Below are 23,024 nucleotides of genomic sequence, written 5' to 3'. Positions count from 1 at the left end.
GTGAACTCAAATAGACCTGCAAGGTTATGATATATTTGTTTTTCCTCTTTTTTAAAGTGTTTGTTAAACAGTAAAAAAAAGCTCTTCTTCTTATTAATACAAGAATAATCAGATGTCTTAAGTATATGTATTATCCTCTCCAAATTACATACAGCCATTTGTTACTTGCCCACACACACGTTTTTCCCCTCACATTATTCAGTTAAAATGGCTCTTTCGATGTTGAAGGTTGCCGACCCCTGCTCCAAGCTGAGCTACAGAAATCATCTCTTTAATAAAGCCATGCCAGTGTTTGCAGCTCTTCTCTCTCACTAAACTGTGTGACTCACTCAGCCCCACCCCACACTCCCTCTGCATATGCAGCCTGCTCTCATGCAGCATGGAGGAAGGATCAGCGCAGCTCCAACAATAAATACAAAACTGAAGCTCTCAAATTTAAGAAGGCAGATGTAATCTTTTAATGGCACTGAGGAAACCTGTTTGTTTCCAACTGCTCGCTAACCCATGCACCAGTTCAGCCAATCACATGGCTGCATTTAAGCATCTAGACATGGTCAAGCATCAAATTGGGGAAGAAGTGACTTTGAATGGGGCATGGTTATTGGTGCCAGACGGGCTGGGATTTTCCCCCCACACGGGCATCTCTAAAGTTTACAGAGGATGGTGTAAAAAAGAGAAAATATCCAGTGAGCAGCAGCTCTCTGGACAAAAATATCTTGTTGAGGAGACTGGCCAGACTGCTTCAAGCAGGTAGGGGGACAACAGTAACTCGTTACAATCGATGTATGCAGAAGAGCACGCCGATTACCAGTCCTGTCAGCTTAAAACAGGAAAAACGGTGCCTGGTCTGATGAGTCTCGATTTCTGCTGCAACCAACCTGATAATACCTAATAAAGCATTCGGTTCAGATTCAAACTAAGTGTTTAAACACCAAAAGGACACAACAACACAAATGAACCAATCAGGGCTGCAACAGACCAACATCTGTGCTTCTCGGGATAAAATGATTAGTTCTCTCAGTGGATTTGATAAGCGTCCGACTCCCTTTTTAAGAATTTATCACCGTTTACCAAGTGATGTTTTTTGTTTGTTTTTCTAATTTAATTTCATTGTGACATATGTTGAAACATTTCCGCACAAAGTTTATGCGTTTTATTTTTGATCCTAAATATTGCCGACATCTCACATGGAACATATACATCATGTATTGCCATTCAGCCTAGAAACGGCTTGTGCTCGGCAGCTCCCCCGTCACCACGCATTACTGTTGGCAGTACCCAACCCAAACAAAAGGGAGTCCGCTTTCACTCTTCCCACCAAAACAGTCCTGCCTGTGTATTTAACTTTCAGTTGACACATCAGAACATGAGATCTAATTTAGCTGGAGCCAGGTAAATTTAATCACGCCAGTGTTATTCTGCATGAGATTCCAACTTCTCTTGAAACTTCATTTAGAACAACAATTAAGCGCTTAGCACTTCATCACAGCCCCACAGCGATCAACTCCAGGTTGCACGAGCCGTAAAAAGCCAGCAAAGCCAAGAAAGGTGAAGCTGATGTTCATTTGAATGAAAAAGTCTTCGTGAAAACCTCGACTCAGCCCATGTTTTTAGACACATCTGTGCTTTTAGCACTTTTTTGCTGTGTTTCACTGTAAACACAGGCACATGCAAATGAGCTCTTCACTGCCTTGACGCTTTGCGCCGCTGTGATCTAAAGTTTATCTGCCTGAAGCCCTCGCACGCTGTCATCCCGAGTACACAGCAGACTAACAAGCCCTCACAGCACCTCCCCTTTGTCTCACTGACATAAAGTTAGCCTGTAGCACTCTGTCTCTATCTAGCATGGGTGGATGGTGACTTACATGGCAAAAATGTCTAACCTCTGCACAGCTCAAGAGGTCAACTGCAACCAAACTGCAGTTTTAGGTGTTTTATATCTCACTGGGGCCCTCAACGCGTGCATGAAAAGAAAAATCCAGCGTAGCATGCTCTCCACTGTTAACTTTAAATTACTTTGGTGCACCCACCTTGTTTGAACCCATCTTATCTACTCCCACATCACTTACAGAGTTCCTCCATTTCCCAGATCTAATTTGCTACAACCCCTGGGAGGACGAGGTTCTCTGCAGCATCTACGTGAAGGTTAGGCGAGAGGGGAAAAAAAACCAAACAAAAAAATCTTCACAACAACTCAAGTATAAGTTGAGTCGTTTTTTCCAGGGAAGAAAGAGTCAAGAGAGAACAATCTTGTGAATTGTTCCTGGATGAAGGTGTTGTTACACAAGCCGCTGACAACAGATTCACAGACTCACAATGATGAAAGCCAGCGCTGCAAAGCCTACTGTCAATGGAGAAACTGATTCTTCCGCCTATTTTAAATAGGTTTCTCTTTATATGGCTATTCAGCACCAAATGTCAGAGGAGGTCTCAAAAGACTCTTTAAAGAGGGCCTGTTACGCTTTTTCATATTTAGTCTTCCCATAGTGCACGGCCAGCATTTCAAATATTGATGCAGTGCGTGTAATCCCATGAGCCAAAAGCTGAGTGTGAGGCAGTTTTTATACTCTTGTCTCTGTATAACGTCAATGAGTGTTCATATGAGACCACAGAAGTCCTGCTCTTCAAACCTTCTGATTGTGAGTAACAGCCAATCAGAAAGAAGCTAACTTAAAAGCAGGGAGAAATGAGCTAAATGCTTGTTGGGGTGTACCAAAGCCCAGTGTAAGATGAATAAAGATCATTTCTGAACTCCATAATGAAATGCTACTTTAATAATGTGCAGGAATCAAAATACGGTGCTGGAAAATGAGCATAATAGGCCCCCTTGAAGCTCAAGTTTAATCAATATTCTAAATACGAAATGCATGCCAGGAACCAATCAAATAGTTCAATGGTAAATGGCCTGTATTTGTATAGCGCTTTTACTAGTCCCCCCTAGGGACCCCAAAGCGCTTTACACACCCAGTCATCCACCCATTCACACACACATTCACACACTGGTGGAGGCAAGCTACAGTTGTAGCCACAGCTGCCCTGGGGCAGACTGACAGAAGCGAGGCTGCCATATCGCGCCATCGGCCCTTCTGGCCAACACCAGTAGGCGGTAGGTGAAGTGTCTTGCCCAAGGACACAACGACCGAGACTGTCCGAGCCGGGGCTCGAACCGGCAACCTTCCGATTACAAGGCGAACTCCCAACTCTTGAGCCACGATCGCCCCGTTCAATGGTCAAATTAGTTTTAGGAACAATTAAGCACTTATTCATGACGCTGCTTTGGCTAAACAAGTAGGAATAAAAGTGTTAATTGACCTGCAGGCCAAAGCCCTCAGCAGTATACACACAAAACTGGCAGAGAATTAACCAACTATTGAGGGGTTTAGTTAACCTGACTGGTATCCTGTTCAGCTTTGGCACAGCACAGATTTAGGTTAAAGGTCAAAGGCCCTTACAAAGTCTTTAATTGCTGTCTGAGACACGAGCAAAATATGATACCGGGCCAAGGGAAACACATAAGCCAATTTGTGGACAGGAACATAGCTTGTGCGTTTCTGTGTACAGAGCAGATACGGTCCCTCTGGCTTTAAACGCAGCGTGCTGTCCGCTCCATCTGCTGAAAAGGTCAGCTCTTCAGGAAGACTGAGACGAGCCGTGCCCAGAGGAGGACGGCGAGAACGTAAGGGAGACAAATGTATGGACACGCTCCATTTCACTCAGCTCTACAACTCTGACATAAATACCAAGAGTTGCAACAGCGTGCAACGTTAAGTTGCCCCCAAAAAGGCTGCAGCCCCTATACTCTGGACCACCTCGGTGTGCATCTGTGTGCTCGTGGTTTTGCATTCTCAAGGGAATTACAAGGAGATGACCTGCTGTGGGGTTGAGATGTATGTTTGGAAATGCAGGCAAACAAAACACGTGCCAGATGAGCTGACATTTCTGCTCTCGAAACACCAATTTAGGCTGGCAGTATGAAACGAACCCAGACACGTGCCCTCCCTCCCTTCACCAGAGCGGCACCACCTGGCTGACTGCTCTCTCTCCCTTTGCCGCTTCCTCCCTCTGACATCCTGACAGCCGGCACTGGCTACCAGCGCCAGGACACTGCCATTCCGAGCCCCCTGTCTGCACTGACATCCTACAGCAGCAGCAGATGACCAGATGGGATTCTGGGAAAATATACAGCAGCTTTTTCTGCATGGAACATTGTCAAGAAAGAGCTAAACTTAAAAGGAAAAAGTTCCCATTCATTCGCTTATTATTATTTGCAGTATTTTCCCGAGAGACTTGGGAAAAAAATAAATGAACATTTGCGGTTACTGTAGCACGAGTTTGTCTTTATATTACATTTTATGATCTACATCTCCTCAAAATTACCATCATGCTACCATAATATAAAACATTATTGTGTGTCAGCGGCTTGATTGCATTCATGAATATAAAATTCTGACTTTCAGTCCTGTGCCGCTAAGATCTTATTCTGGCCGCCTGAAACACAGTACCATTTTAAATTGTAATTATTTTGGAAAACAAAGCCATAATACATTTTTCATGAAGCCTCAGTGGAGTTTAAGAAGTTCAGTACATTTGTTTGGCCAACTAACATCAGAATTGTGTGGAATATACTGTGTGGGTCTCCCACAAGCACTGAAAACAATTTTTAAATGTTCTCACTAATAGTTTCCACTGTCCTCATTAGATCACACTCTGCTGCAGACCTCAATTTCTACCCTGATCTAGATGCTGTTTATGCTATTCTTACCCATCTCTTCTTCCATAGTCGATATCTAGCCTTTTTTTGTCATGAATCCCAGTAAGTGCCAAACACGTCTTCTTGTTTCAGTCTGTCGCAGTGTTCAGAGATGTCTAAGCTTCCTAAGGAGAAAGCCACATCTTCTCCGATATCATCTGCCTTTGTGTACAACTGTTTCCAGCTCTTTAATAATCGGAGTTATTTGGTCTGAACAAGGTCAAATCTGTAGGGCAAAATATAAAAAAATAAATCTAAAAAGTAACATTTTCTTGACATCCAGGACATCTTGCTTTGAGAATTACTTACTACTAATCCTCGGGATGTCGCATCACTAAAAATGCAAATGTTAAACATACAGACTTACAGAAGGGGAGGGGGTCCTCTGCATGTTCACTTTGGGCCAGCAGAAACACCAATATGATTGCGATCTGCTACGCAAGTTGGCTAATTACCCTGTTAGCTATCATTCAAGCAGAGAGAAACACATGCCACTCATCTGTCCATGTGACACTAAATCCAAACCAGTTAAATCTATGTTAAGGTTACGAGGGGGTTCTTGGAATCTTCAGGAGGGTTCTCTGGTCCCCAAGAAGCTCGATTGCTCCCGTCCTTAAACCTACTTTCTGATTAGCCTGAGTTTGTTTTATTTTTACCCTTTTCAGTGCAACAGTCTTTGGGTGGTGCATGGCTTTAAATGATTATCCACAAAGGATAAGGTTTAGGTAAAGGCCGGGCACTCCAATTTTTGTTAGACCTTGTACTGCTCTCCAAGCTGCAGTTATTGCATGCTGCCCAGAATTTCCTGGCATTGTCCATCTAATTTATATAACAATTTTGAGTGTTTGTGGGTTTCAAACAATAAAGAAAACATTTATTACCATTGTCAATACATTTCTATATTAAAGAGAATCTGAAAAATGTGAAATATTCTCATTTGAGAAGCTGAAAATGGCAAGATTTGGCATTTGTGTACCTAATGCATTATTTAAAGTAGCAATTAAATGTCATGATTCAACAAAATCACTTTCACCTTTAAGTGAAAGGCTCAAGGCAGACTGCTGTACTGGATAAGGACTATTTTTGTATTTTTATGTCACTAAATGCACATTATAAAGGCTATACCAGTGTGTGTTGTGTCTCTCTGACCTCGAGTAGCTGGGTCTTGTCGTACTCTCTACGATGCTTGTAGATGCACTGGCTGAGTAGGGAGTACAATCGCTCCAGCTGCTCCACGCTGTAGCCCTCACTCTTCTTCACCACCATATCCAGTAGAATCTGCAGGAAACAATAGAAATCATTCATTTTATAAAATAAATACATCTTACAGATATATACCACAGAAACAACAGCACAGGCGCAATCAGACAGTCGTACAGTGATGGAACAACGGGTCGCACAAGCAACTCACTGATGCTGGTGCGTGGAGATGCATCATGTGGAGGTCAGCTGCATTCAAAAGCAATTAAGATCAGAATGACAGCTAATTAAGGCTAATCATAATTAGAACCAAGTTTACATTTCACTGCTACTTTAATTAAAACATTCTGGACAGTCAAAGGCCCTTTTAATTGACCCGTTCTTCACATTTTACCCAAACCAAAGTCTGTGTGTATATACGCTTCTATTTAAACACGCAGCTCATCAGAATGCACGGACTGAGACAGCAAAGGCACAATAATTAAAGTTATCATCACTGACACAAGGCAAACAGAGAAACCTCAACTGAAATTAAATGGTGTGGGTGTGGGAGAGACAGAGAGAGAAAACCTGCTTGAAAAACATAAAATCAAGGCAATATGATGATTAATAAGACATAGATGTTTGTCAGAGCCTCATCAGTGAACGTCTGAGAGATAATTACAGTGAGCAAAAGAATGAAAATTGCAAAGGTAAAAAGGTTAGCATTGTATTAATCACTGTACTCCATCTACAATGGGTTCTGTTTAAATGACAGTTGGCCTGATTAAAGTTAAACTGAGGCTTCACATCAAGAAAAACTTGAGCAGAAACTTAATCCCAAAACAAAGTCTGCTCATAACCGGAAATCTGGCCGGAAGAAAAATAATCGGTAGGATTTTTTACTTTTTAGCTTCTATTAAGATACACCACAGCTTGGAGCCACGTACCTGCCACCAATATTATTATTGTTATTATTCTTTATAACTGAAAGAATGAAAAACGTCATGCATGATGCATTAGTCCTAATGGTTCGTATCGAATCATCGTGACAAACATTTGCTACTGTTGTATAACTGCTCTTCATCTCAGTGCTGACTAACGTAATCAACGACCTCCTAAAAGCCTTTCTTAGGTTTTTTTAGATTGTTTTTTTTTGCTACAAACATGCTTCCAACTAAACAACATTATCTGCATCAATGTTTTCACATTTTGCATTTAGAAGATTGGATAAACTCCAGCTCAAAGTGGACTTAATGTGTCCGTTTCCAGCTCCATATTTATTATCCTTGGAGTCTATTAGAGTACCTCTGCATAATTCACAATTCAAAATAAACATTATTCATCTCATATTAGGCCTCGGTGCAGCCCCTCAGCTCCTCTTACAAACATAAGGTTTGAACAGCAGGTTGGCAAGTCCACTGTGTAATGTGCCTGAGATGACTATATTAAGGATATATAATCTCTTTGACATCATAAAGCACAACAAATGGAAAACTTGTGTTAGAGCAATGATTACTATGAAAAACCACAGTGTGACAGAACATCAGAAAAAGCTTTTACAGCTTCTCTTTCAGTCACATGTAAACATTTCTATAGTCAGTCTGATTCAAGACTTGGTTTCACCTGTTAACTTCTCACCTTCTTCTACAGTTATCAGTAAACGTCACATGTTTAATCAGCTCCCTGAACACAGACAGCCATCATCTGTTCGCCACAGTAGTTGCCGTTATTATCACACTCTTAATTCCTGAAAACACTGTATTTAAAACAATCTCTATGCAGATTGACAGCTGCGCTTGCAGGCTGCCATATTCCAAAAGCAGAGAAGCATATGTTCCTGCACTTTTCTGTCAAGACGGAGGGCATGTGGAGAGAAGAATGCAATCAGGTTAAATTACTTACATTGTACAAGTTTTCTCCTAATCAGTTTACACAAAGGTTTATTTCATCCCTCTGAAACTGAAAAAAAGCGGGCGTGTTTCTTCTGATTGGGGTGTTTAAACTAAGCATTATTTTTACTGTTTCAGCTTTTGAAATGATTACAAGCAGAACATCAGACTCCGTATAAGCACAGCCGCTAAATGCATACCATATAAAACTTAAAGGTCCAGAAAACAGGACGATTATTCCTTTGAAACATTCAAACTTTCATAATTTCATCTGGTAGTATAGAAAATCACTGGTTATATCCCTTTTCATAAGAACTTCCACCTGGCCAATCTAATAACCAAGTCCCTTGACAAATAATGTCTACATAAAGAAGCTAAGAACATGAAAAAAATCTAATATTCAGAATTCATGCAGAGCGATAATCATGATCTCTGCAACACTGGGAAAAAAGTGCCATCAGCTGCTACATATTGAACATATTTTACTGGTATCTTTTTGTACTTTTTTCACATTAACTCTGGCCTAACATCAGGGGAGCTATCAGGTTTCATAGTTTCAATCCAGCCATAAGAACTAATAAAAGAGGTCCAAATGGAGCACATCACAGTGAGATGCCGGTTTTAACAACACATGCATAAAAGCTTTAATTAGCATCATTACCAACCCATCTCACATGTGTAATAATGTCAGCCAGCCTTTCATCCCACTGCCACTGCATTTCTTTCCATTTTTCATCATGTTCCCCAACTCTTGCTTTAAGTGCATTTCTCTACTTTATAATGCACCTTTTTCTCCTGAGATAGTTCATCTTCTCACCTCAAGCCATTTTCACTGTTTTACACAGCCTCTTCTCACCTCCTCTTCAACTGCATTTCCGACATTACTATTGCACAACAGTCTTTGCTTCTGGTGTATTTGTCTTTGCATTCTCCTCTCTTATGCGCCTTTCTTTCCCCTCTTTGTTCTCTCTCTCTCCGTTTCTTCGCTTTATTCTCCTCTTACTGTTACCAGGCTGATTGCAGCAGTGCACTTCCCAGCCTTTGTCAGCTTGATCAGGGTGTCGGCGACACTGTGGGGTAAATGGTGTGAGAGGGTCTTACATGGACTCAGTGACTGAGTGAGCTCACAGCACACAAAAGGGCCGTAATCCCATGTGTTAAAGACTACTACTGACATGGGCCATTTAACCTCACCCCTTCTAAACTCCTTGCTCCATCTTCCCCCACAACCTTTTCTTTACCACATCTCTATCTATGCTTCTTAAGAACATAGATTCAAAAGGGAGGGTTGGGATGCCTGCGATTTTAGACAACAGCTGAATAAGGGTATACAGTGTCATTAGCGGCAAACTCAGAGCTTTTGTTAACGTGGCTTGCACAAATATTTTATAACATGCAGTATTTCCACTTAAAAATCTCGAAAATGTGCAGAATGTAAGTGCAGTCCACTGAATTTACAGTCGCTCTATGCTTCTGGTATTTTGCAAACAAATCCCTTTTTCATATAAGCATGCTGTACACAGTCAGGCATGCAGACTGGAGCTGACTGTGATACAGTAGAGGGTCTTCTTTGATCACTGAAGACTTCACTATCTACACGCACATGTGTGTTGGAGAGACTTCCTCACCACTGGCTGAGAGAAGAGGGTTAGCAGGCAGAGAGGGAGGAGGAAAAATCTCAACAACAAGGACTCAAAACCCAACAGTCTCCATCACAAGGGACACTATTAAGCCTTCAATATCTGCCTCTAAGAACAATTCAGCCTGCTCTTCCTGTTAACTAAGATTTTGTGTCTCCAATACTAGCAAATGAATGAATTATTAATGATTCTGGTTTGTTTGTTACCTTCAGCTGAGGCAGACACTGGATTTGGATTTTCTGATTTATTAAAAAAAAATTTAAGTCATGGTGGCAAATAATGTGGTTTACAGGGCACTCGGTCACACGGATAATGCAATATTGATAGTGTTACAAGGGTCAGGGACAATCATGATGAATCATATTACCATGGTCCCAGAACATTAAAATGAAATGGTGTTTCTGTTCAGTTGCCCATGTAAAAACCGCTGCAGGGGTCGACAGCTCATCTTAAATATGCAACGCTTGGCTTTACAGGAAAATGCCATTAGATTACGGTGAATTCTCTTTACTTTAGTATAGGAGGAAAAAAGGGTTTTCGATGCTATATATGGTAACGTCTTTTGTGCAAAGTATGCAATCTAATATCTGAATAAAATGAGTCCAATGATACTGTTTAAAAACGGCATTACTCTCTTCTAAACTGATGATTTTAATATTTACCTGTGTAAATGAACACATCATGCTCTGTGTGCCGTTAGGTTTATGCGGTGACTCAGCCACTTAGATAATGAGTAGAACACTGAATTCAGAATCACACACAAAAAAATAAATCATGAATGAAAATAAATGTACATAATTATTAATATATTCACTCACACACAAAGATCAATAAAGGAGTTAACTTTAATTGATAGAAAACTTAAGGGCTGGTTTCCTGGGCAGGGGGTAAATTAAACTATTCTAAGGCTTTAATCTAAAAATGTCAATCTTAGTGGTTTTCCTAATACATCTTAAATGTAGTTCTACAGAATAGAGCTGCCTATCTCAGGACTTAAAATGTCCTGAAGCACATGGCTTCAATCTCAATTAGGAGCAAAAAATCTGAGCAATGAGTTTTGTTTTTTTACTCAAAAACACTGATAACAATATGAGCCTTATAAATCAAATAGTCCATACATGACATGAGTCTGGGTAGGAATATAGAACATTGAGAGATGTGAAAATGACCAAATTTAAAATCTGCAGGTTTCATTTGGCAAGTCCTTGGCAAAAAAAAAAGTATTACAAGATAAAAATTACAATTGGGGGGGGGGAAGATAATAAGATGGAAAAAATAAGGAAGGAAAAGGAGGAAAGAAATTTCATATTTTACAGACTCAAGACAGGAGAGATCCAATATCACCAGGTAATAAAGGAGAAGAACACCAAACAGACCTCCACATACACCCAGCAAAATTATCAGATGAAGATATGTTTACCAAACAAATGCACAGGGGAGAAAAATTTAATACAGAAAAGATTTAGGTCAAGGTTATGGAAAAGGATTTGCTAATGAACTGATATGATTAAACTTTGGGGAGAGCTCAAAGGAAATAAAGGGTAATCAATACAAACTCCTTTCCATGCGTCGTGCAACCAGTGTGCAGGAAGAGTAAAGTGTTAAACAGTGAAAGATGCTGACCGAGCACTAAGCGTTTCACACCGTCAGTGCATTATGAGGGTATGCTTTTGGAATATACAAAAGCATGTATATTCCATGCTTCCATTCCAAGCTGGATTCATCTGAATAAGCAGTGCAGCTTAAAGCGTTACAGCAGGTATTTGTTATCATAGGATTTGAGCAGTGAGGAGGTGGCGGAGGCTTGAAATTCATTACTACAGACCTACATTTACGATACATTATTAACACACACAATATAACTGACCTGGAATCGCAGCCTGCCCATAAATTAACAACTGCAATAGCATCTTAACAGGATTGTTATCTTTCCATTGATTGACTCGGTACAACACAAAAGTATGGGATATCACATCCCTGCGTTTTCTGGCTGAAGAAACCTTGATGCAAGCCACATATACCACCGGTCATCAAATCATCCCCCAGTTTTTACATTCTTCACCTCGCTAAGAACACCTCTGCGGAGTTGGGCTGGCATGCTAGAGCAAATTAGCTATGTGTCCTGGCAGCTTAGGTTTAGCTTAACGGCTTCTGTTGATGTTGGCCTCCACTGCGCAGCTGCTGCATATTAATTATATATAATTTTGAGTCTTCCTGTGCAGCGTTTTGGAATGGATACTAAACCGAAGCAAGCAGGGCAGAACTCTTCTGTTCGGCCCCGTCCTCAGGAATGCGGTTTCTCTTTTCATGACAGTGGATGCCTCATTCTCTGGTCCGGTGCGTGCCCTATCTACCTACCTACTGTCCTTCCCCTGGATCTACCGCACACTAAGGTGCTGGTGGTCCGACTGCAGTTCATTGGTTGTATACATGTCCCATATTTATGTGTTGTCCCGAGTGAATCGATTGAAAAGGAACAGTTATATCTATGACTTTGTTCCCTGAAGGAGAGGAACGACGTACAACACAAGGTTGCCTCGCCGCGCACCTCGGCTTGACTGTGATGGCAGGGGGTATATGTGCAGGCAGGGCCGTGCGCATGTCATCACATGGCCTCCACCTTAAAAGCATGAATAGAGGTTTCTTCAGCCAGGACACACGGGGGAGTGATATCCCATACTTATGTGTTGTACGTTGTTCTTGTCCTCTCTTTCAGGGAACAGAAGAAACTGTTTCAGCCCTGATATTATACATTGTAACCAGACATTAAAAATACCATCTTCTTGTACTGTATGGGTATTAAGACGTACAAAATCCCACACAGTGTAACCCTAAACCAAAGGTTGAGGAGATGCATGAGATGGGAGCAACGCAAAAGGGCACAATAAATCTGGCCGCAAACTATTAGAAGAGAAATAAGAGAGACTAACTGGTATGTTTATGTTGTGTGAGCAAACAAGTGACCCTCACCTGCATAGCCAAGAGGCACAGATATGCAATTACATGCAAATGGGAGATGTGTCAAAGCAATCAGTGGGAATGAATAAAAATAAAAGAAGCACTTCAAGCACCATCTATTTTTATTGACAATCAAAACGATGGTCCAGCACTACTATTAGGCTGTCTTCTTTTGAACAGGCACGAGGCATGGCTACTTTGCCAAAGGGGGCCCCTGCTGTTATCAATACTAAAAAATGAAGGGAGATGACAAACTGAAGCAGGGCCATTTCTGTTGACAAGCTTCTCTAAAACAGGAAATCCTGACATGCTGTAGAAACTAAGCATCAAGCCAGAAAGACTCCATACTGCGCCAGTGACTAGAAACACTGGCTTTTTCTGGGCAGCTGCTAAAGGAAACAGCAGAGCAGACGATAATCTGTGTGTTCTTGGTGAGATGGAGGAAAAATTGCTGGGGCCAGATTGGATTTCTTGTTACTGAATTCTCATCTGCAATCCTCAGCACCACTTCTCCTAGCCCATCTGTGGACAAGTGTCTGATTATTGATGAAAGAAAACAGCTGAGAATGAGAGACGTTTTGGAGTAGGGAGAGAAACAAGCCTCAGGACCTATTTATTCATACTGAGGAATTCATTTTGATCCAGACAGCATCAAGCACCATTTCAGAGAAACTGGCAATAACAGAACTTGATTTTACTAAGTGAATCAGAGCAAATAACTGTGCAATGGCTCTGAAAGGCAGGGTGTGAATACTGAAATAATACCATCTCCGTCCTACAGGCTTTGTGTGTAGGGTCTGTGACAAACTCATAACACTCTGATGGTATTTAATTCCAGAGAGATTTCAGAGCCTCTTCCATCAAGTTAAAAGTCAGGAATAATGAGGCTTCTACAATCAATGAATACAACTGAAGAGTGAGGGAACAGTACACCACTCAGTGTGGGCCCTAACACACATCAGGCACCGTGCCAGTCCCAGCCCCGCCAGCAAATATCTGCTTAAATGGCGGCTCTCATCCTGCGCACCGGAAATTCAATTTGTTCCGTAAGACTGGGATGAAAAAGCAATTATTCACAGTCCCCTCTTTTCACAATCTGTTTTTTTAAGATATCTCCCTTCTTCCCCCTACTAACAAATAAACCTCCAGATTAGTGCTATGTGTGGCTGTTCATAGGGGCAGCCAGTTGAAGCACTAAGATCAGGCCAGCTAAAAAGCCTGTCAATCAGGCTGAAAGATGGAGTCAGGTTCAGCACGAAGAGATATGTACCCCTACGGTCCCCATCATCCCCATGGGATGTGTGTAAAAGCCACTAGATAATGGCTTGATAGTTGGATGTCTCTTCGGAGCGTTGAGGAAAGACGTAAGCGCATGTCAGAAGGACACTTCTTTTACACCAATTACACTACACAGAGCGCTGTAAAACCAGCGCCCCATCCCCAACCATCTGATCAGTGGGAAGTGCTGTCAAGAGGGCCCACTGAGCCAAGGCTCCAATTTACACTTGGGGTATTAGGTGGGACCCTGGCGTGACAGTGCAAAGTACCACGGAGCTGCTTCACATGCTTCCACTTACTTGAACACACCCTGGGACGAGCTGGCAGATCTAGTGGGTCAGAGAGAAGCTCATGTTTGAGTCATGACCTTGTTTCCTTCCAATTTAGCTGGAACAACACCTGTTGATTGAACGATGTGAAATTCGTTCTTTCCATTGTAATTGGCTCCCTCCTATGTTCAGAGGGCAAGGATACAAAAGGTCGATAATTGAAAGATGGAAGGGGACGAGCGACAGTGGCGTAACTGTAGCATGAATGAAAAGGAGGGATAAGCTTAAGAAGTTATTCATCTGAGAAGGGCAGTGTGACAGCATCAGCTCCAGAAGAGACCTATGGATCTGGTGAAAGCTTAAGGCTGGTCACCCATGATTGCACTTCCACAACCTCAATACCTTAAATCCCATTCAAAAAAAAAAGGGGGAGAGAGAGAGAGAGACAGAGAGACAGAGAGAGAGAAAACGTTGTTTTCTGGTATTTTTTTTCTGATAGTTCCAACGGAATTTGTTTTTGAAATTTCTAATTTTACAAAGACTTTATTCAACTTTTTCTATATTCTACAGTTACACAAAGGTATAAGTTAAAATGTGGGACTTTCCAGGCGTCTAATCTACCTGCTGATTAAATGGGAGGGAGAAAAGTTTAATAGTCTAAAGGCAAGACAATGTAAAAGATTGATTTTAACATCAATTAAAACTGAATGGATGAGGTTGTGCAACTTGTGCATTTAATAAAAGTTTACTAGAAACTGTTTTGTTTTTTTCCCCTTTCTTACTTTGTGCAGCTTACTTGAAGCTTGCCTGTTTACGACTTTGCATCAGAGTCAGAGAGGAGTGCTCAATCTGCCAGGGCTGCAAATGGCTGCGTAATATCTCAGACTCAACAATAAACTAGTGTTTTACATCAATAAAACACATTAAAATGTAAATCAATTCAGTTCAATTACATTTCGTACATAGCACCAAGTCATAGTGCAACATAAAACTTCAAGGAGCTTTATGTTTCACTGTTGCAGAGAAATGTTACAAGTATTTTGCAACAGTGGAAAGGAACAACTCTCCTAACAGGAAGAGAACTCCAGCAGAACCAGGCTAACCGATTAGTAATCCTGATGCGGAAAGCTGCCATTTTTAAACATCTGCAGTTTTATCAGCCATATGTATGAATACGACTGACAGTGCAATTTCCAACACTGGTCAGAACAAGCCACATTCTGGCTCCCTCTCAGAGTTTCACTTGCATATAAAAATATGCACAAACAAGATGACTTAATGGTTCATATAATTCAAAGAGTGACCAATCAAGACAATACAAATGAGGCACAGCTGTTTCCATTACAGAAGGGAGGAGAAAACAAAAAAGCAAGCCTTTCACCAAGACTGTTAACAACAGCATTGCAACAAGTAGCCAAATGAACTTAAATAAGACTAAACAAAAACATATTTTCAACATTTTTGATTATAGTTCATCTTCTCCATAATCAAAATCTAATTATGCACTTTCAAGATGTGACAGTCCACAGCTGGTAGTGTTGGAACTAATACATCTTTGCTTAACATTTATATTTTATAGATTTTCTTAAAATGATCAGAAGTGAAGCCATTTGTATTTACCAAAAAAGGGGCAACCCCATATTTATACCATCTTTATAACACCAGTATTACTTATTATTACAATTAGTAATACAATTAGTAGAAATTCTTTAGAATTTCTACTAATTGGATTGGCTACTGCACATTTCATTTTTGGGGGGGAATTGTTTAATTTGTTTAAATATTTTTGCAAGATCCTACAATCTTCTTCCTCTAACAAAGCAACTCAGGTTGGAAACTGTTGAAATCATAACTGGATACATTAAGTGATTAAAATCATAAGAAATGCTCATTTATTAACATTTATTGTGACTATTTCCTCATTACAAAATGTTTGCCTTTGTGTTACCAGAACATTTTTATACAGATCACACTACCTGTTAAATCTGAAATGCTTAACAGTGCACAATGCCAAATCACACCAGCTGTTACATCCTTCATGGTCTGAATCAGAATGATGGCTGTGTAAAATCAACAAGATGGCAATGAGGTGTGGACAGGATTTTAAAAAGCTGAAGTCTTGATGGTTGAAAAAAGTTAGAAAGTGTTTTAGTTCCATTATGTGTGTCTTTTCTCAGCCAATTATTTCAGCATAAGCGAATGCAGACCAGAGGCCAGTGTTTATAAACTTTCAAGTAGATTTTTTTTGTTGTATTTGAATTAGAAATACTGAATACAACTGCTGCAGTAATAAAATAAAGTCACAACAGACAGTTGAAGAAAATGTCTCAGTCTGAATCAAACAAGCTTTGAATTATTAAGCTGCCATTTCAGCAACATTTAAGGGTCACTATTTTCTGTTACCGTTTTAGTGTTTAAACGATAGGATGCTTAAAAAGTGCTTGGAAAAAAGTATTTGAGCTTCTCTAGCACCTCATAAATAAGGTGCTCATAAATACGTGATACTGATCATACTTGATCAAACAGATCTATTTAAAAAAATATTTTAACAATATTTTTTCCAAAAAGAATGACAATTTTAAGTAAAACACCATCAAGAATAATGTATCAAACTATGTCGGGCAACTTAAAGATTAAAACATAACCTTTATTCATTTTTCCAGTACAAACGCATACACAGACGTATTTTATTAGGCTTTCACACGACTAGCATCCTTAAACCAGCATTAACAGCTCCACATTAGTAACATGAGCACGTGGCCAATTAACATTAGACCACATCCAATTATCGACCTATGTCAAAGATGATTACACTGATGCTCAATTAAACCGACATCAGTAAAACTGTATTTCCCCATAATACTTGGATAATATACCCACGGTGACAGCTAGCCTAGCTACAGTGACAAAAGCTCCCCCACCACGTCCTGTAGAATTTACAGGAGGCCACTCTTACAGATTTCGCTCGTTTCAACCATGACCTTGTCTTTCTCATTATCAAACTAACGCTCATTAAACCTGCCACCTCCCAGCATGTTGTCATGTCCCACCCACTGTTCCATCACAAGGCGTATATTTCAAAAACACCAGCAGATCACACTATAGCCAAACACAGAGGCTCCAAGCAGCAGGTGATACTTGAGTGGAGTCGTATTTATTTTATGGAAAAGAAGAGGTTCTCCCCAACTTATTTTCTTTCTTTATCTAAGAGGCAAACTATTCAGTCAGAAAGCATTTCATCACAAAAGCAGTGCAGTTTTAAGCAATTTCGAGCACTTTAGCCAAAATCTATGCACCTTTTAAACCTTGAAAACACCCCAATAAAATTACAGTATTTTCAAGAATGTAAGAAAGCTTAAGTGCATGTGGTGTGCTGCTACACCTGTTATGATCATAATGCTTTATTTATTTTCTTTAAAAAAAAAAAAAATTCTTACCAAAAGTCGCTGGTGGTCAATTACCACTGGAGGATGGGGAGGTACTGCTTGTGGCTCTTCCTCGGTCCTTTCAGCGGACTCCTTCAACTGCTCTGATGAGCTACTGTTGAATGTCCCCACTTCAAAGACATCAATGAAAAGACAAATGAATAGATTACCAAAGAAATATTAAATATTTAACTGCATTCAAGAGTAACTGAATAACCTAAGCAAACTAACTAATTTGATGCAGTTTTGTTCTTCTCATTCAAATGCTATTCAAAGAAAAATACATTTAAAATGTCATGGCTACAGGTCCAATGCAATTATACAACAGAAAAACAAATTATCTGCAGCTACGATCAGCTTTAAAGTGTACAATATCTCGCATCTGGCTTCTTTCCTTTCCATCTATTACAAAGGTTCAAGACATGCTTTGATGAAAACAAAAGGCAGGCCTCAGTGTTTAATGAGATGGGGGTGGAGTAGCTTAGTTTTTCTATTGGTTCAGGAGCCACAATTTGTGTTCTGTTGTCCGATCATGTCATCCTCTGATGGCTTCTTCATATTTTATCAGCACCATTACCTCAGCCTTCCAGCTGGCCTCATCATAAGCCAAACCACAGGCCCATAATCAAACAAAAACTTATTGCTCGTCTCTGACTTGAACACAACATCCCAGTAGAAAGGGCATAAGATTTCATGGCAAAGAAACTAAATATATTGGAGCAAAGGAAAGGCAGCCACTGCTGAAAATCTAAAAATTGAAAACCATCCAAAGATGCATATCAGGAGGTGTAACATATCCATATAACTTTCAAGCCCTTGGCATTTTGCTATGAAATGCATCCAAGCCAAGAATAGTATTTATAAATGCTAATGCTACTTATGTTTCACTACTGAGTCTTACATCCTATTTTAAACCAAGCATAAATCAGAAAACTGGATGATAATAACAGTAATTTATCATAGATAAGTGCTAGGCAACCCACTGGCTGAATGTCTAAAAACTCAGAGATGTTTGTTAACTTTGCATAAAAACATATTTAGAATTTAAAAATTAGCAAGTCAAATTAAGAGATCAGAACAAGTAGCCCTGACATTGCATCTCTCTCTTTTTAACTCATCACATATATTTGGATTTCGAAAGTGTAAGAAAGCATTAATAGTGAAAAACGTGTACTGCAAGCAAAAGCTCTACATTTGCGTTAACCAATATTAATGCTGGAACATAACTCTAAGGCTGGCATTATACCTTCTTTGTTATGATCTTCCTCAACAGTTTCCGTTACTGCCACTCCATCCTGATGCTGCTGCTCCTGAGTTGGTTTGCTCTCATTTTTGTCTTTGTGCTCATCCTGTTCAGCTCTATTAGAGCCCTCAGCTGTGCTCTGAGGAGTCCTTGTCTCTGCCTCACTGCTCCCCTTGAGGCTCTGCAAGTCAAGGCTGTCCATTGACTCATTTCCATTCACACAGTCCACTTGTGAAACCAGGAGAACCTCTGTGTGCTTAGGCTGGTCCTCAGCATCTGAAGACACCGACATTTCAATCAAAGGCTGGAAGTCAGCCCGACTGGCCTCGCTATCCCCATCTGTGTTGGGCTGAGACCTACCACCAAGGCAATGTGGTTCGGTGTGTTTCCCTGTGATCTCAGGCTCTGCTTCTTTAGCTGCAGGCTCCTCAACCTTAGGCATTGGCGCCTCTCTGGCTTCACTAGCATCTGGAGGTTTATCGGGAGCTGCAACAGGGGGTTCGTTGGAGCTTTCTTCTTCTGTGGAGGGGGCATGTGGATGATGGCCATTGGGTTGGGGACCTGTAATATCGCAAGATGATTCCTCATCCTGTGTTAAACATGAGTCGCTGGGCCCTGCCGCTTCCACCTCTGCTTCAGGCTCCTCCTCTTCCTCCTCTGTCCCTTTCTTGTAGTTCTTCTTTTTCCGTATGATGCCCCGCCCCCACGATGGCCGCCTCCGAACCTTCCGCTTTACATAATCTGTGAGGAAAAGGGGAAAGGAAAAGAGACAAGATGGAACAATATTAATTGAAATAAAATATTCACAAGGCTAGCATTTTTTGTTTTAACAGAAATCTTGCATTTTGGACAGATAACTCAAAACAACACACCTCCACAATGACTAATGCTTAGAAAAATCCATTTCTCATACTGTAAATTTTATACAAATCATCTCTCCTTGCCCACATAGAGTCAAAGCATGTATTACAAGTTCACTGCATTTAAATCTGGACATTTGGCCTTCCTCAAAGGGTAATAAGCAGCGGGTGACATAGATCACAGAGAAGAACCAGACAGAGATGGCAGTCCTGCTATATCATGGATGTTAGACACTAATGACAACAGATGGTGCTTGGGGTTTTGAGAGGAAAGAGCAAACCAAAGCCTGATCTTTGAAAGTGCAGTTAAAGTGTCACAGCAAGCCAACAAGGATGCTAAATGCAGGAAAACTTCAAGGCATTTGCCTTCATTTGCTGCTTTACAGAGCAGACAAAAACCACAGCAACAAAGTCAGAGTGAAGGACAGATACAGAAAGACTGTGAAAGAAAAAAAAACAACAACACACATACGGCTCCATCACAAGTCCGTTTTTTAGCCATTAACATAAGTGGCTGAGACACACAGACTCTAACCCCAAAGAAACAAGTTGTTCCCAAGTTTAAAAAAATAAAAAATAAATAAAAATCTGCTCAAAAATATTACTCACGTTGCAGGAAGCTAGACCTGCTTACACAGCCACACTCAACATTATGGGTACATGTCTTGCTTAAGACATGTAAAGTAAACTCATAAAGTAAAAACATATATTAGGACTATTGTAACAATAAGGTTAGGCACATATTAATTATGGTTAAGGGCTCCAGTTCAAGTCCATGAAATCTACTCTAAAGTCATGAATATAAGACCACATGTCTACATGAGCTGAGCTGTGATTTGGACTGTTAGTTCACTGTGGACTCTCTAATATTCTAATATTCATAAACTACTAGGCTTTATAATTCTGTAGAGGGTCATTGGATGATCTAAATCGGCCAAATTGGGATTTTATGCAGAATCAATAACATATGTAAGCTTGGTTCTCAAAGGACTTAAGGATCACAGCTCCTTAAAATTATTAGGCAGAGATCACACTGTACTGCACATACTGAAAGCTTTTCGCCTGAATACTCCTGCTCCCCACAAAGATATGAATAGGCACACACTGAAAGGAAATCAGGATATGCCTGCATGCTGTCTGTCAAATTTCAAATCTCACATTCCTCTCTCCCCTCCAATGCTTTTAGCCAGGTTTCATCTTTCCACTCTAAACGTGAGATGTGATTATGCACGCAGTATATGTACATTATGTTAAGTACCTGTCCATAATGAGAACAGAAGAGCAATGACAACTATTGCACCAACTGAAAGCTATATTTGGTCTCCCAGAAATAGACAACACAAAGAGGATAATTAGTCAACCAGTGCTTGCTGATGGGCCTCATCTTTGGTAATGGTGTTCTCTAGTGACCCTCTTAATGACCAGTCACGAAACTGCTGTCAACCACAACCAGCACAGGAGACAGCTCAGAAAGGAATAAAGTACACTTGATGCCAGATAATGTATTACAATTATTGCAGCAAACAGCTATTTACACAAGACTATTCTTCAGCTGTGTTTAGAAATCCATAGCATACTTGTATGTCGTTCCAAAGATTTTAATCACGTACATATACCTTACAAAAACAACGCATGATTCTGCATCTGGAGGGCTGAAGCAATAAAGCATGCAGCATTATAATTTTATCTAGACCTCCTCTGTGGCATCACTTTACATTATTGTCTTTCTCCTGTCAGTAACAATTAAATTCTCATGTTGCATCTGAAGAATAAGAAGTGAAATCCATCTGTCCCTGGTTATTTAAACTCACACTGGTATCCACGTAAGTGCTGCCTTGAATTCTTAAACTTTTTACTGCTTTCACCATTTATTAAGTGTCCAGCCATTCAGCAGGCTAGGTATGCGTCACACTGGAGGACTAATCCCATTCAAAATCCAGAGCTAGTAGCATTTTTCATGCACAGTAAGCGCAGACCTTCTGATCTTATATAAAAATATTCCAAAAATAAGTGAATAGAACTGCGATTTAAGACACTTTAATATAGTAATGTAAGAGCCACCTTTCCCATTAGTGGACGACTGCAGAACTAGGGGCAATATGAGCCAGAGTTCATACTACCACCACAAAACAACACTTTGCCATTGTGCCCACAGTTTGCCATAAAGCCTCTCTCAAGCAGGTGCAGGGGCTGCAGCTAGATTTAAGGTGGAATGCACCTTTCATTTTTGGTTCCTCCTGATCTGATCTGAAAAGAGATGACAGCTGGAGGGTACGCTATGGAGCAGGCGCACAGTTCTATTCTTCAGGCATGACTGGCACTCACAATAGTTTCTTTGTTATAAGAGGAAGGGCCAGGGAAGGACAAAGAGAGCAACAAAGAAGAAATAATCTGGATAAACATTGGATTCTGTAAGCAGATATTTCACATTAGCAACAATGTGTGTGCGGACTTTTTATCTAGTCATAATGCTCACTTTTGACCACTTTTTTAAACCTTCCAGATATACAACCCCAATTCTGAAAAAGTTGTGTAAAATTATTCACAACAGAACATAGAAAACATATCAAATATTAGAACTCAAAAATTAGCGCCTTTTGAATTTAATGGCAGCAAAACATCTCAACAAACTTTGAATAAGGGTAACAAAACGCTAAAAAAACCCAGTAAGGGGCACTAAAAAAACAGCTGGAGAAACATTTTGGGACTAACTAGGTTAACTGGCAACAGGTCAGTAGCATGATTGGTTACCATAAGAGCATCTTACAGAGGCCGAGTTTCTCAGGAGTAAAGATGGGCATAGGTTCACAAATCTGCAAAAACTGTGACTACAAATTGTGCAACAATTTCAGAATAATGTTCCACGATGCAAAGTTGGCCTCACGATGTAAAGTTCCATAAATAATGTGATTAAATGAGTCTGATAATCTGGGGAAATCTGTGTGCGCAAGGGACAAGGCCAAAAAGCAATACTGATCTTTGGGCCCTGAGGTGGCACTGCATCAAAACAAACAAACCCTAGCATGATTCTGGGAGCCTTTTTAGCTCAGTGTTGAAATGGTGACTCATATGTCATAAGGCTAATTCAAAGATGGTGCATAAAACTTCCTCTGGTCTTTTCTCCACTGTCCCACCAAAAGAAAGGCTAAAAGCCCCAAAGCAAGACCACATACTGCATCTAATCCAACATCATGGTAGCATAATAGAAGAGTCCTGGTGCTGAACAGGCCTGAGTGCTGTTTGGGCCATTCAATAGACAGTTTTTGGCACATGAAAAAAACCAAAAACCAAAAATGACACAGGACTGTTGAGCAGCTAAAATCTTATATCTTAATTTTTCCAGTTGCCAGATGTTTACAGTCTGTTAAAAGAAGAGGGGTTGCTGTACAGTGGTAAACATGGCCAAGTCTCAATGTTTTTATGATGTGTTGCTGCCATAAATGACCTAATGTTTTCTTAAAATGGTATATATTGTCAGTTCAAAACATGTTTTCTATGTTCTGTTGCGAATAAAACATGGGCATGTGAGA

General features: G+C 40.3%; 1 protein-coding gene across 1 annotated transcript in view; it reads right to left on the bottom strand.

Moving 5' to 3' along the window:
- The window catches only part of atad2b (ATPase family AAA domain containing 2B), a 67,681-nt gene that overhangs the window by 4,627 nt on the left and 40,030 nt on the right, over nt 1-23,024 (bottom strand). Inside the window, exons 25-27 of the mRNA XM_084953376.1 lie at nt 18,638-19,375; nt 17,404-17,522; nt 5,900-6,028 (exon numbers count right to left, since the gene is read on the bottom strand). Of these exons, the coding sequence (XP_084809502.1) occupies nt 5,900-6,028; nt 17,404-17,522; nt 18,638-19,375 (986 nt within the window). The remainder of the gene's footprint in view (nt 1-5,899; nt 6,029-17,403; nt 17,523-18,637; nt 19,376-23,024) is intronic.

The sequence above is a fragment of the Perissodus microlepis genome, chromosome 15 (assembly GCF_051167445.1).
Source record: "Perissodus microlepis isolate ML-2025 ecotype Zambia chromosome 15, ASM5116744v1, whole genome shotgun sequence".
NCBI lineage: Eukaryota > Metazoa > Chordata > Actinopteri > Cichliformes > Cichlidae > Perissodus > Perissodus microlepis.
Note: the sequence above shows the minus strand (reverse complement) of the source record. Positions and strands in the feature narration are given on the sequence as shown.